The following is a 14,501-nucleotide window of genomic DNA, read 5'->3' as shown; positions in this document are numbered from 1 at the left end:
TGCCTGATAGGGCAGCGAGGCAACAAGTTAGCTGCCTTCATTCAGGAACAGACAGTTGCATTTTGTCGCTTACTTGTACAATGATTTAACCTACAGACAGAGTCAATGAAAAATCCCCACCAGTAATGCACCGACTGACAGTGTTTCTGAAACAGAGTCCAGTTGAACAGTATATAAGCAATCTTAAAATGGCAATCAAAGTCGAGGACCAGAACAAACTGCTGTATAATACTCGAAAATCACAGGTGTGTCCATGGCTAATGAAGCCATTTGGAAGACGCTGCGCCTCCTCCCGTCCAACACGCCTCTTCTGCCCCGCCTTCCTCACCCCCACTCGCCCCAACATGGTGTAACTGTGGGTTCAAATAGAGTACACACGCAGTACAAGAAAGAGAGTCAATACATTCCAGTGCAGTCCGTCCCATTTCGATGACTCGTGTCCTTTTCATTCCTGCCTCATTTTTCCTGCCTCCCAGTATTAGCAATCTGCTTTTCGGCAATGCATCTGTCAGCTAGAGGCATTTGGGAGACATCCAATCTGCGCCTGACCGTACAGAGGGTTGTTATAGAGATGTAGCCGAAAGAACTGCATGGGACTGGGATAATGGGTGGCTTTTCGGGAAGCTGCTCTGTAACAGGACAGAGTCAGGTGCGTCTCAGTTTGGTCTAGCTCTGGTGGGCAGCTGCTGTGAAAGTGAAGTGTGTTGTTGCGATGGCGCTGACCTCCGCATGACCTTCTCTGGAGGAAGGCGGAGTTGGCACAGGGAGCTATCAAGAGTGTGTGTTGCCATGACAACACCTGCAGTGTGCCACTGATATCATTTATTTTTCACTCAGGGGGTGGCTGGCAATGGTATTCAGATGGGCCCATTGCTCTCCAGCGACCAAGGGACAGATTGACAGCTAATGATGCCTTTAAAAAGGAGTGGCTTAACTTGAACAATATCATGACAGGCTCAAAAGTGTCTCCTGTCTATATTAATGGCAGAATACCGAGCTCCCTTTTCATCCTCTCCATTCTATAAATTTTCCTCCAAGACAACACGCTTTGCATGCACGCCTCCTTCCTCAATCGTGTTTTAATCATTTGCCTTATTTGCAAACACTCCCTCGGTGCCCACACGCATTCATTTTTTTCTGTTAGGAGTGGAAACGCACACACACACACAGTGGAGGCAGGAGACATGGTAATAAGAATGAGACATGAGGCCTCTGCCCCTGGCCACCAGCTGACTGAGGTAGGCCTTGGGAGTGATGGAGCGCAGGAAGTCTCTCATTGCCCCGCCGCTGAACCCGGCGCTCGGGTGCTACAGCCCCCCTCCTCCACTTTTCCTCTCCTGCTTCTCTTTCCTTAACTCGCGTCGTAAAACATTGGCTCCACACGCTCAGTGCTGCACAGGGACTCACTCATCCAGCCATCTTAAAAGACAAACACCAATACGTCACGTTGTTTGCTAGTCCTAAGCAGCAGACACGGCAGGTGGCGAACAGGTATTGATCCGCTGCTCGAGCAAAGACAGCCGTCGTTCAATTGATCTCAATCAGTGCATTTCATTTGCATGTCATTTTCATCTTAGCTAGCCATTAAGAACTTGTATTAATATTTGTTTGGCATAGTCAAATAAACCAGAGCGGGAACGCCACAGGCCTTATTTAAACCCAAATCCAAGGCATTCGAAGGTGCGACATCGAGTAAAACCAAATAATCTGCCGTTGTAAAAGTACACTTGGGGATTACGGATGGCACTTAAACTTAATAGGCATTTAAAGTGGATTGTGTATGCTGCTGAGAGCCTGTAATGATGGCTGTTTATGTGGCCTCCCATTTATAATAATTATGCAGAGTGTGAGGGGGGGCGGCCGCCGTGCAGTTCTGGACTATTGGCTTAGGCTGAATAATGACCTACTGTAGTTGACCGGGAGTTGACCGTTGCCTTCTGCCTGACCCCAGAACCCCAGACTCACCCCCCGATGCCTCTGCTGGTAAATAGAAAGCTCAATATGTCTATACAGCACCTCTGCGCCTAAGTTGCCACAAAGAAGAAAGGCCCTTAGATGAGTGTGTGAGAACGAGTTAAAAAGGAGTGTCTATTTCCACTGGATTTTCCTTTTCTTTTATGGCACCTTTTTCTTTTCTTTAGGCATTTTGTAGGAGACTGACCCCCTGGGCGGGAGGCCAACTGGAGCCGTCATCCTTCTGAAGTTTATTAGGATGTGTCCCACAAGGGAGGAGATAACAGTCACAATCAACCAGTTTTGTCTGTGACAACTGCACATTCATATGCAAATTCACATTTATGTCTACCTGTAAAAACCTGCACAGTGGAGCATGAGCGAAATCCACATAAACATACATGCTTATCAGATGAAATGGGTGTCTAGTAGTCTAAAATCTGTCTGAATGGCTTAAAAGAGCCAGGTTTTCTATACAACAATGCAAGTACTCGTTTTAAAAAACAATAGAAGGGCCACCTAGCTTGAAAAACCTTACAAACTTCAGCCAGAAGGTGGCAGTAGTGTCTACGGCCATACTGATGGAGCATCTGGATGTTAACAGTGGGTTGGCCCTTGTCTAGACTGGTATCCAAGATTCCTGGTTTACAGCCCCTAATGGTGAGAATGTAAAGCACAGTCTGTAAAAAGGCCATGGCGAAATGAAAGAAAGGGGTATCGGTGGGCTTGCATGTTAAAAGGGTCCTGGAGAAGTTTGCCTCCATTTTAGTGCAATAAATCTCTTCGCTTCTCATTCCAGGATTTTAAGGGGATTCCTTTGGGAATACTGGCATGTGTTGGGTCTGACCTTTGGGAGTCATGTACCTTGAATCTAGGGGCATAAATTAAGAGCTAGGAATGCAAAAGGATGGCATGGTTGAAGAAGAGAAAAGAAAGCTTAAGAGAAAGTCTCCATGGGCCCCTTCAACTACATACGCAAGAAAAAACCAGCGAACCAACTATAGCGCAAAGAGCGAGAGTTTCAACAATAGGACAAATTCAAGTATATGTGTTACATGATAGCGAACATGCAATGCGATTAGAGCAGGAAGAAAAGCACCCCCAAATATCCTGCTACCATGATTCTTCAGCCTTGAGGATTGAGGAGGCTGTACAAAGCTGGCAGATGGATGTTAGCGTTCGACACTATTTCATGTTCAAGTGTTCTAACTGAGGAGCCACGCGGCATGAGAAAGGAGACAACAGTGGCAGGGGGAGAATGATCTGAAGGAACCAGGGAGCTGTTAGTGCAAATAACAGTGTTGCATGCTAAATTAACTCTGGATTAATCACCATCAGATTAAAACTGAACATTGGGTTTAGATGAATTACAAAGCAGTGCAATCCAGAATAAGGGGGATAGTTCCAAACCTGTATGGCTTGTTTCTTCTGTGAAGCAGTAAAGAAGAAAATAATATATTAATGCCTTAAAATAGCTTGAATGTAACTCTACACCCTTGCTTTATTTAGTATACATAAATATGCAAATTAGCCTCCACTCCATCAAACCCGCTCTAAATACCTCAACTTTGTAAATGCTACACAATTGCAAGCGAGGATTTTGGTTTAATTCAACCATGTATGTTTGAACCTGAAACTGATTCAGAAAAAGTAGAGCAAGAACGAATTATACAGGGTCATCTATAAGTCAATGTATCATAATGGTAATGTGTTTTATGTATCGCTATCTAACGTCAGACACGGAGCGGTATTTGATATGATTAGCCTTTGGCTTGACTACATTATCAAACAGAAAATAATGTGCTGCTAATGTTAAACTATGCTCCCATTTGCCATCTCAGAGTCAGACAGCTGCTTTCTAAAATGCATCCTTAGAAACGCTTTGAACATCATAGAAAGTGGGTGGAGAAAATCCCCACCCGCACGTTGACGCGATTGGTTACATGTTTGTGACGGTAGGAAACAGGTGCGGTTTCAAACTGCTTTTTTGAGATCTTTTTTAGATTTGGTTTTAAAGGGGTGATGAATTGAGAAACCAACTTTCCCTTCAATTTTTGATATATAAAAAGTAATGGTAATATAAGAATATTCTGTAAGTTTCCAAACTAAAAACTTCCTTGTTAGTCAAAGAAAAGCTTTTGCAGACACCAGGCCCAGAAAACCAATTGTGTGCCACATCTTGACGTAATCGAGTGACGAAACATGCCTCTACAGAATAATAAGCACATCTAATTCAGTAGCCCCGCCCACTGACTTGTGGAGTTATGGTTTGCGCTAGCCAGCAGCAATAAACATGCTGAAGATGATTGCAAGATAATTCACTATTCCTGGTTGTGGAAGAACACAGTCGCTGCATATAAGCTTCCTTCGGATCCTAATATTAGGAATGTGTCGTTGAACTTTATAAGATCCAGCTCATGTGGGGAAGACTAGTGTGTTTGCTTCCTTTTACTGCGGAATCGTTTGTAAAGTCTCAGGTCGACGCTGGATTTGCAGACATATTGAGATTATAACACAATGTTATGCCTTTTATATTGGATCTGGCATGAATAGTGCAGCCCACTTATGTGAGTAAAACATTTTTTTAATATTGCATTGTTATAGATTGTTTTGATTATGTGTACGTGTCTAACAGAACATACCTTTAGCATGCTGTCACAGGGCTGGAGAATCCCTTATTTGTTGGTTAATTGCGATTCGGGGTCAGACTCAGACATGTATGGACCAGGGCTCGCAAAGCCCAACATCCCGGGGCTATGTGATTTCCAGACGGGCTACCAAAACATAAGCCTGTCAGCAGGCCGGTGAATCTCAAATAGTGAAATAATATTCCTTTCTTGATCTGCGCTGTTCACTCTCTCCTGACTTGACATTTGAAGGGTGCGTGGTTCACGCTTATATCCACCGATCCGGCGGGCAATGTAATACAAAAATAATATTCCAATCAATAGCAGGTGGATGAGAAATAAATCATTGTGTTTGTTTGATAGAGACATTTACGAGCCCTGTGGTCGAGAGAATCATTCCGTTGCTGATTTCAAAACATTCTCTCCCTCATGTGAACTGACAGGGGAGCTGAAGCTCATTAAATATGCAAATCTTATCCAATCCAATCCTAGCCGTGAGCGTTTACTTCCAAGTCTCCAGTGCGTCACGGCCATCAGAACCCAGGGTTCAGGAGAGCCTCAAAACCGGTGTAGAAAATAGCCTATAACTTATTAGTTATGATATTTTTGAATGTAAAAACTACACAAACGTCATTAGTTGACCTCAGACAAGAGTATAAAGAAATGTAAAAAGCCAGTTCATGACACCTTTAAGGAGAAAATTCTCAGCAACATTGTTGACTGATGAAATTGCACATGGTTTGTCTTAAAGCATATTAAAAACACCATAGACAAATAAACGTGAAAACCTAAATTTCCATATTTCCACCTGAGTATAAACAAAACAATCTACTAATAAGCCATTAACTATTTTGTGCAGGTGCTCTCCAAAATGCTCCCACATATTATAGATATGTGTAGTGATTTGTGTAGATGAGCCGAATAGCTGTTTATTCACTGTAAGTGGTGGATCAATAAAGACTGATGAGAGAGCTTTTTTTAATCTGTACGCTCTGCTTACACCAGTGCTGTGACAGCGCTGTCGACCTCTTTGATTTGTGACTTTACAGCGGTCAATCATAGCGCTGCCTCAAAAACCTGTTGGTAGAGGAATTGATTTAGCACTTTCCACGTCTTTATCACCTTGTAATTACGCTTGGTGTTGACACAAATATACTTGGCCTCCCCTCCACGCCTCTGTGCAGCAGAATTTATGCACTCAGGTTTTATGACCACTGCTTTATGAGTGGGACCACTAGAGTTAGGCTTGAGTTCTAGCCAACGACCTATATTTCATTCAGTAAGGTCAACGTTCCAGGGAAGCACCCGTAAAACAAGAGCAGGAGTCCCACATTGTCTGAAATGATTCTGAGGACGCATCTAAATAGGTCTAAGAGATCTGAGCGATACAAGTGCAGCCATTTCGAAAATTTTGCCATCAATAAAAGCTATTTCAATTACATGTCAGTCAGAGGGATTAAAAGTAAGAGCTGATAAATCTACTTGTCTGAATATAATAACAGCTTGTTGACAAAATCAGAGACGTGCTCCAGCTATCTGAGATGGTTGGACTCATTGCTTACAAAAATTAGAAATGTAACATGAGATAAAAAAATAAATGACCAGTGCACATCCTTACCATGTTTTGATAACCAACCATATCAGATGTTATACATTTTCTCTTTCTTCTGAACAACAGAATCAAACCAGTTTTGGATGTCCTGTCATATCTGTACATTTCATTGGTGTTAATTACATACCAAGAGTGTCGAACATGATGGTAGAATTCTTTCTTTAAAGGCACAATATGTTAAAAAAAAAAATTATATTTAGTCCGAACGCATATCCAAGTATATGCACACTATACTGTCCATGTCCAGAAAGGGAATAAAAACATCATCAATGTAGTCCATATGGGACATCAGTTGGTTAATTAGAATCTCTTGAAGCATCGAAAATACATTTTGATCCAAAAATAACAAAAACTACGACTTTATTCAGTATTGTCTTCTCTTCCCTGTTTGTTTTAAATCCTCAAATAAAGATTCCAACGGTTATGAATCAGTGAATCGATCAACGATTCGGATCACCAGTGTCACATGATTTCAGCAGTTTGGCACGCGATCCGAATCATGAATCAATACGCTGATTCACTTTGATGATGTTTTTATTCCCTTTCTGGACATGGACAGTGTAGTGTGTTTACACTTGGATACGCTGTCTAAATTTTAAATATCTTAAACTGTGTCTGAAGATGAACGGAGGTCTTAAGGGTGTGGAAAGATATTAGGGTGAGTCATTAATAGCACAAATTTCATTTTTGGGTGAACTAACCATTTAAAGGAATAGTACACCTAATTAACAATTCTGCCATCATGTCGTTTTTAGTGGAAAACAAAGAAGGTATTTAAAAGAATGTTTCAACTGTTTTTGTACATGTAATAAATGTCAATATAACTGAGACTTGTTGTTTGTTATAAAGTAGAAAGAACATCTCAGGTTTGAAACAAAAATGAGTTTCATTTTGGGTGAACGGTCCCTTTAAGATAACATTGAGCTCAGTTAATGGCAAATTAAAACATATTGATTCTTTAAATGGTGTATCTTTAAGAAACAACTACACTATGTGTTCCTGCTAACACCCCATTTGTAAAACACAAAAATATATAGACTAAAGCAAATGTATCAAATAAAGTGGTTTGCTTGGCCAATCACTCAATTTTCCAAGACTCAACTACAGCAATGAATCAACAACCTTTTATTGAGAATGTGCCTGTGTGGCCACAGAATTGCAGTGGTCTACAGACCACAGTTGTACAGTTTTCTGTTATGTCAATATGACATGCTACAAAACAGGCTCAATTTGTTGCCTGCAAATCTCTTGGATATCTGTACATAAAATCTTTAGAAATGTAACTGCTTTGTTTTTAAGCTGATATCCTATTCATCTTTTTTTTAAATTGTGCAAATTTATAATAATCAACAGAAATACAAATCTGCAGAAATAGAAAGCCACAAATCCTGATGCATTATATTTTGTCTGAGGGCTTCTTTGTGAAATGCTGCAATAAGAATGAACTGACTAAGGGAAGACCATCCCAGCTTTGTCATTCAGAAAATGAATAGTAAATGAATAGCTGCTAAGAGAAAGTCAGTGAGTATTGACCGACATGACTCATCTTATGGCCAGCTGCGTATTATTCATCATTAGCGAGAAGATGGATAGAGCGAGATAAGGAAAAGAAAATCAAAAAACATGCAGAACGCTCTACTAACATATCAGCCAAGGACACAACCAACAGCACTGAACTAAAAGTCTGACCTTGTGTGTGTGTGTGTGTGTGTGTGTGTGTGTGTGTGTGTGTGTGTGTGTGTGTGTGTGTGTGTGTGTGTGTGTGTGTGTGTGTGTGTGTGTGTGTGTGTGTGTGTGAGAGAGAGAGAGATGGTGGGAGCAAACACAGACCTTGCTGAGGATGTAGATGATATCTCCTCTCTGGAAGGCCAACTCATCGGGTCGGTCCGCTTCACAGTCCCACAAGCCTTGGTAATAATTTGCATAATCTGAAGACCCTTTATTTTAAAACACACAGATTTTTTTTTTAAATATATATAATTTTTAGTCAATTTACAGCATCCCTTCATCGCTGCATACAAAAAGTACTCACCAGCTTTTTCACAGAATTCTTCAGCGTTGTCTGACATTTCATCTTCTGAAAAATACAGAGAGTCAAATGATATCGAAATATAAAAACAAGTGCCGTTGCTCAGGTTCGGGCTCGCCAGTCTGTTTACTCTAAGAAAAAAAAAACAGGTACAAAAGGTACAGATAATAATAGAGGTAAAAGTGCATAATAGTCCATAAAGGTACATACTGGTACCAAAATGTAAATGTTAGTACCTAAATGGTACAAATTATATTCTTTTTAAAGGGGACCCGTAACAGCTTTTGTACCTTTTTTTTCTAAGAGTGTTGCAGATAATATACTTCTTATCTCATCTGTCAATTAATGCTATATATCTTCCTCGCTGATTTATCTTTTGGACCAACTTTGTGTACCTCTGAACTCTTTAATAAGTAAATTAAACAATATCTGTGGTGCTGGCAGAACAGCCAGCTCCCGTTTGATTTATAGGGGAGGTGCCAGGCCGGGTTAGATGGCTAGTGTGTTTCAGGCAGACAGGCATTGATTCTGGGCGTGGCACCTCTAGGTCTATGAGGTGACAGTGATAGCCCAGCTTTCTGTCTCCCACATCCATCCTCACGCTGTCAGCCTGCCGATAAAACCACCGTCCAGCAACCCTATACTTCCCACAGCACGAGCTTACCCTGAGCTTCCAGGAACAGCATGAGGAAAAAACCTGTAAAGCTAAAGTAGCCCTTTACCATATGCTTGTGTGCATATGGTAAAAATATGTCTAAAGTAAGTGTTAAATTCCTGTAAAAATAAAATGATCATATACATTTCCAGGATAGTGTTGAAGTGTAAATAAAGGATATATATATACTTCCAGATTACCTTTGACCTAATTCATTATCACATTGAATTGAATAGGATAATATCGTACCGTTCTAATAGAAAAATAAAAGAGAAAGAAAATATATTCCATTCTTATTTTCAGAAACAAGAAGTGCATTAAATATTACATTATGTCAGAGTTTCCCAAACCAGGGTTCATGAAGGTACTGCAGGTGGTTTGTGCAGTTTAATGAAAAATTAACAACTAATTAAATCATAAAAATGTCTAATTAAAATAAATAATAAAAAAACAATAATAATTTGACAGACAAAAGTCTTCCAAAGACATAGCAAAGAGTGAAAATTAATGTGTTCATCAGGAGTTTATTAGAAAAAACTCCTTTAAAAGTTAAATGGTTTCAGTAAATCCAGTAGTCATGTGCTATGTGGCCTATCAATTTTCCATATAATTATATCCACATGACTAGTGGCTAGTCTTTGTGTGCAGTTCAGAAAAACTAGAAGATTTGATTTTCTGAACATATGTAAGAATTTTTAGAAGTGTAATACAATGAAAAAAAAGATTTGGGGAGAATCAATATATTATAAATGATTTACTGCCTTTGTGTGAATAATATGTAATCATGTTTAAATAAAAAAGTAAATGTAGTATGATATAAGTATTTTAAAATCATGTAATAAGTATTACATTTTGTAATTTGATTATATAATCCAGATTACACGCAATCAATTATACACAGTTCCATTAACGGTTCAACACTCCTGGAAATGTATCTAAAATTTTGATATATGTGTGTATTTTAAAATACAGACACTATTGTAATTTAAACCATTTGAATTAACTGTTTTCAATTTTATATATCTTTATTTTAAAATAGTATTTATTCTTGTGATATTCAGCAGCTATTACTTAGTCTTTCTTGTCACATGATCCTTCAGAAATCATTCTAATATGCTGTTAGAGGCACCAACCTTTTGAACAGTATGATAAACGATTACATATGATTTATTTGATGAGATTAGTTAATATACGTGTAGTTATTCGGCACTTTTTTAGACAATGTCATAATAGGACTGCTCAGCACTTTTCCAAACTGAAAATCTGAGAGGCAAAAGAAGATGAGAGAGATGAATGAAGGACGGAAAAGTGAGAGAGGGGGTCACTCGATCCGCCATCTGTGGCCAGCTCAGCTGCCCAGCACACATGGCAAAGTAAGGTGAAAATGACAGCACTCCAGAGTGATGTATTTCTCCTCAGAGGTCTCATTAGGTCCTCCGAGGGTCCAGCTATCACTTTGGGTGACCAGACCTTGATGTATATGCTCTTATTGATGGTGTTCAACATTGTAGAGTTGATGGTTACAACCTCAGTTGCTTTGCTCCACTAAAAGCCCATCAAAAACTGATGTCAGAATTTTAAGCTAGTGATCAAGGTCAATCATTTGCAGTTACTTAAGTTTATCCATCAGAATAATCCAATATTGTAACCCTGTTTTGTTTAAAGAACCTTTTATTTATATACCTGGAAGCTCTTCATAAATGTCCTCTTCGTCCTCTTCTTCATCTTCCTCTGCTTGGTCCTTCCATTCCTCGCGGCTGATTTGAGGGCTTTGTCCCATACTCGGGGTGGTAACCAGTGCAGACGCTGGCCCAGGACGTGGTGGTGGTGTTGTAGCTCGTTCAATGTCATCATATGTGTCTTCCTCTTTTTCCACCTCCTCTTCCTCCTCATCATAGGGGATGAGGTTAGAGCTCAGATCTTACAGAGAAGTCATAAAAGCAATAATTAACATCTAAATAATGAATACAGCCGCTGACAAATAATTAATCTACATATAGTGGGGCCCCAAAAGTCTGTGACCACCAGTGAAAATGCTTATATTTAATGATTTTCTATTATAAATACATAGCATATTTTAAATTGAGTGAAAAAACTTTACAATAAAAAAATTCAGATTTACTTATTCTTGTCTGTCACAAGTTTGTTTTAATGACAGTGGCACCTGAGCTGCATTAACTCCACAAGTTGATTCTCAGCATTATTTAAGAAAATAACATTTCACAAATTTGCCTTTTCAGTGATTGGTAAACAAACAGCGCAGACAAAGAAATGCTTCAAAATCCCACCAAAATGTTTTTTGTTTGGTTTCTTTCCAGGTTTAAATCCAACGTTTAATCATTTTTAGCATTTTTAGACCTCACTAAAGCTTTGGAGAATTTATTAAACAAAAAATATATAAAATAATGTCATAAATGTACAGTAACTGCACAGAAAATTGAAAAAAAGCCTAATTTTACATTGATTACAGTTCTAATACTGAATGATGCTTGTGCCATGTGGCTTGTATCTACATGTGCGAAGGGGGATGGGAATGCAGAAAACTATCTCAGGAGTGTCTATTACTTCCCGCAAATCAGAGGGCCGCATTGAGCCCATTTTAGAGTGGCGAGGGTGCCTCAGATCTGTCTCAGATGGAGCGAGGGCCTGATTGCAGGTGACTGAGCTCTGTAACACAGGCTATCGTATCCTCACTGCCTGGATGGCAAGCAGGACCAGATCGATGCCCCTAAAGGATGACCGGGCAAATCCCAATCAATTTCCTGTAAAGAGCGCTGCGCTACGGGGAAGAGGAGGCAGCCTGAGGCACGTTGGACTCAGAAGCTCAGTGACGTGCTGCATGAGGAGGTCTAGAGCCTTTCTTATTGGCTGAGCCAGAAGGAAAGTTATTGGTAATGCCTCTTTTTTTTATAAAACTGCCCTTTTCACATCAAGATGATCACTGTGGTGTTTGGCTCAAGTCAGATGCATTCAGCTTAATATAAAATATGGTATGTATTACAACAAAAATGTATTTCATATCTCACATACCCTTAAGAACAAAATTGATCTGGTCCACCCATTCCCTCGCCTCACGGGGACTGCTGGCAGTGAACTGCAGAGAGAGACCATCATTGTTGATTTGAGGGCTATTCTCATTCTTCATTGTAATGACACTGACAGCAAGATGACTGAACACAGCTACAGTAACGAGCAAAGAGACTGCGTTTGCGTGTGTTGAACCTGGTAAGGACGTCTTCCAGGAGCCCTCATCTCGAAGCACGAATTCTTCTTGGAGTCTCTGCGTAAGCCGGGGACCAACTCTGCACTGTAGCCATTGATATAAAAAGAGCCCTTCTGCTGCTTGTCTGAATTTAGGTGACAAAATCCAAAGTTTCTCATTATCTCTCTCTTTGATGTTTATGTAATGACTTGTATACCTCATTCAACGGAACAGGACACACCTTTCTCACTCCCGAAGTAATAAAATATGGTGTTGTTCAGAACGCACCATCGCCTTTGCCATTCCATGCTGAAGAAACTGTGATCTGAAAATAGAAAAAGTTTAGAAATGCTTCCGGACCTTAAGTGACTTATAATGCATGAGATTTCTAAGATTACTACCACGTCTTTTCTTTTCCAGGTAGCCTTGCTTTAGAATGTTACTCAGGTCCTGTGCAGCCACCATAGGGATCTCTTCAAAAACTGTCAATCAGAAATCAAGGGAAATAATGTTGTGAAGTGACAGTAAATAGGAAAATAAGTTAGTAAAGGCCCGTTCACACCAAGAATGATAACTATATTTGTGTCCATACTGGTGGATGATATCGTTCTGTTTATTCTAAGCACGTGCTGCAGTTTTTTCACCTGCCGCTTTAAATGCTTAAGCTCTTTAAAGCCGGATGGATTCTGATTGGCTGTCAATGTTTCGATCATTTATCAGCAGGAAAAAAAATCCTTCAGAAAGTGTTTCCAACGATGTTGCTTCTCAGTGCAATTATCGTTATAGTTGAGGTGTGAACACTGCTTTTCTTTTATATTTAGAATGAATTATAGAACTATATCTTTATTGTTATCTTTATAGTTATCACTTTTGGTGTGACTGTGCCTTAACACACATATTCAATTAGGCACACATAAATTATACTCTTTATAAGCCTCTTATGCTCACCAAGGCTGTATTTATTTGATCGAAAACACAGTACAAATGTAACATTGAAAAATGTTATTACAATTTAAAACAACTGTTTTCTATTTTAAGATAAACTGTTTTTAAGGGAAAATTTCCTATAATCATTCTAACATACTTATTTGGGGCTCAAGCAAGATTTCATAATAAAAGGAACAAAGAACTGCATTTATTAGAAATACAATAGATTGTATTTTTGATATTTATTTAATCACTGTGTCTGTGCTGGATAAAATAATTAATTTATGTTCTTTCTGAGATTTCTGATTGATCCCAAACGTGAATGGCAGTGTGTGTGTGAGTATATTTACACATACACACACACACACACACACACACACACACACACACACACACACACACACACACACACACACACACACACACACACACATTTGTTTTTGTGACATATGGGGACATTCCATAGGCGTAATGGTTTTTATACTGTACTAATATATAATATATTTTCTATCCCATGACACTGCTCCTACCCCTAAACCTACCCATCACAGGAAACATTCTGCATTTGTATCCTGTATGATTTATAAGCATTTTGAAAAGTGGTGACATGGCCAATGTCCTCATATTTCACCCTCTCCTTGTAATATCTATGTCATACCCATGTCACTATACATATTTGTGTCCTCATATGTCACAAAAACATGCGCACACACACACACACACACACACATTTGTAAATACAGTATGGCAAATATCGGTTTTTGCCCCCATTAGTTGTACAAAGCTGTACCCTTGAGATTTGCACCCCTAAATTTACCATTACTTTACAGCGTAAGGTCCTATAAGATAGAATCGACTCATTAGGCATGGAGGAGAGGGAGCCCACTCACAAAAAATTGTCCCAGCACTGCTAATATGATGACAACTATAATAGGAATATATCAAAACGTGGCGCAGGGCTTGCTGCACTTAAATCTGCACCCACGCACCTATTTTTAGCATGTTTTCTAGGGCATATGAGAGTGGCAGCGCAGGCGAACAATTTGCTGCAAACAGAGAAACGAGACACAAATCCTCACCCTTGCGATCCAGCTTTCATCAGCTTCAAACCTCATGGGAGCGTAGGCGACAGGTGGGCCTCTGGGCACGCTACCAGACTTATTTAAAACTAATTTAGACATGAGCAGATGCTTCCTTGCCTGCACGCTGATGTTGAAGTAATCTCTGTGGTATCTTTTCTCTTTGAGCTAAGGCTGCCATTCGATGCATAAAACAGACTATCTTATGTAGTCAACTGTGCAGCCGTCTTAAGAGGGCTGTCTAGGACTTGTCATTGGAAAAAATGTCAACAACTATGAGTGCAACTGGGATGTGAGCGGTGGATATAACAGCTTGGAGAATCTAATGCCCCTATAAATAAGACTCAGCTCATCAAACGCACCCAGTCTGCGTGACATCACCATCGTGCTCTATAGCCTGCCATGTTATGTGTCCAG

The 14,501-nt window shown here is 39.7% G+C and overlaps 1 protein-coding gene across 2 annotated transcripts in view; it reads right to left on the bottom strand.

Moving 5' to 3' along the window:
* The window catches only part of skap1 (src kinase associated phosphoprotein 1), a 39,791-nt gene that overhangs the window by 11,628 nt on the left and 13,662 nt on the right, over positions 1-14,501 (bottom strand). The window contains exons 5-11 of one of the 2 annotated variants that reach the window (XM_067429817.1): positions 12,480-12,560; positions 12,320-12,403; positions 12,099-12,223; positions 11,907-11,970; positions 10,560-10,796; positions 8,225-8,269; positions 8,023-8,129 (exon numbers count right to left, since the gene is read on the bottom strand). In XM_067429817.1, coding sequence (XP_067285918.1) covers positions 8,023-8,129; positions 8,225-8,269; positions 10,560-10,796; positions 11,907-11,970; positions 12,099-12,223; positions 12,320-12,403; positions 12,480-12,560 — 743 coding nt within the window. The remainder of the gene's footprint in view (positions 1-8,022; positions 8,130-8,224; positions 8,270-10,559; positions 10,797-11,906; positions 11,971-12,098; positions 12,224-12,319; positions 12,404-12,479; positions 12,561-14,501) is intronic. The other variant, XM_067429818.1, reaches the window with a different exon arrangement.

Source organism: Pseudorasbora parva, chromosome 21 (genome assembly GCF_024679245.1).
Source record: "Pseudorasbora parva isolate DD20220531a chromosome 21, ASM2467924v1, whole genome shotgun sequence".
NCBI classification, from domain to species: Eukaryota; Metazoa; Chordata; class Actinopteri; order Cypriniformes; family Gobionidae; genus Pseudorasbora; species Pseudorasbora parva.
The sequence above is the reverse complement of the archived record's forward strand: the minus strand, read 5'-3'. Positions and strand labels throughout refer to the sequence as shown.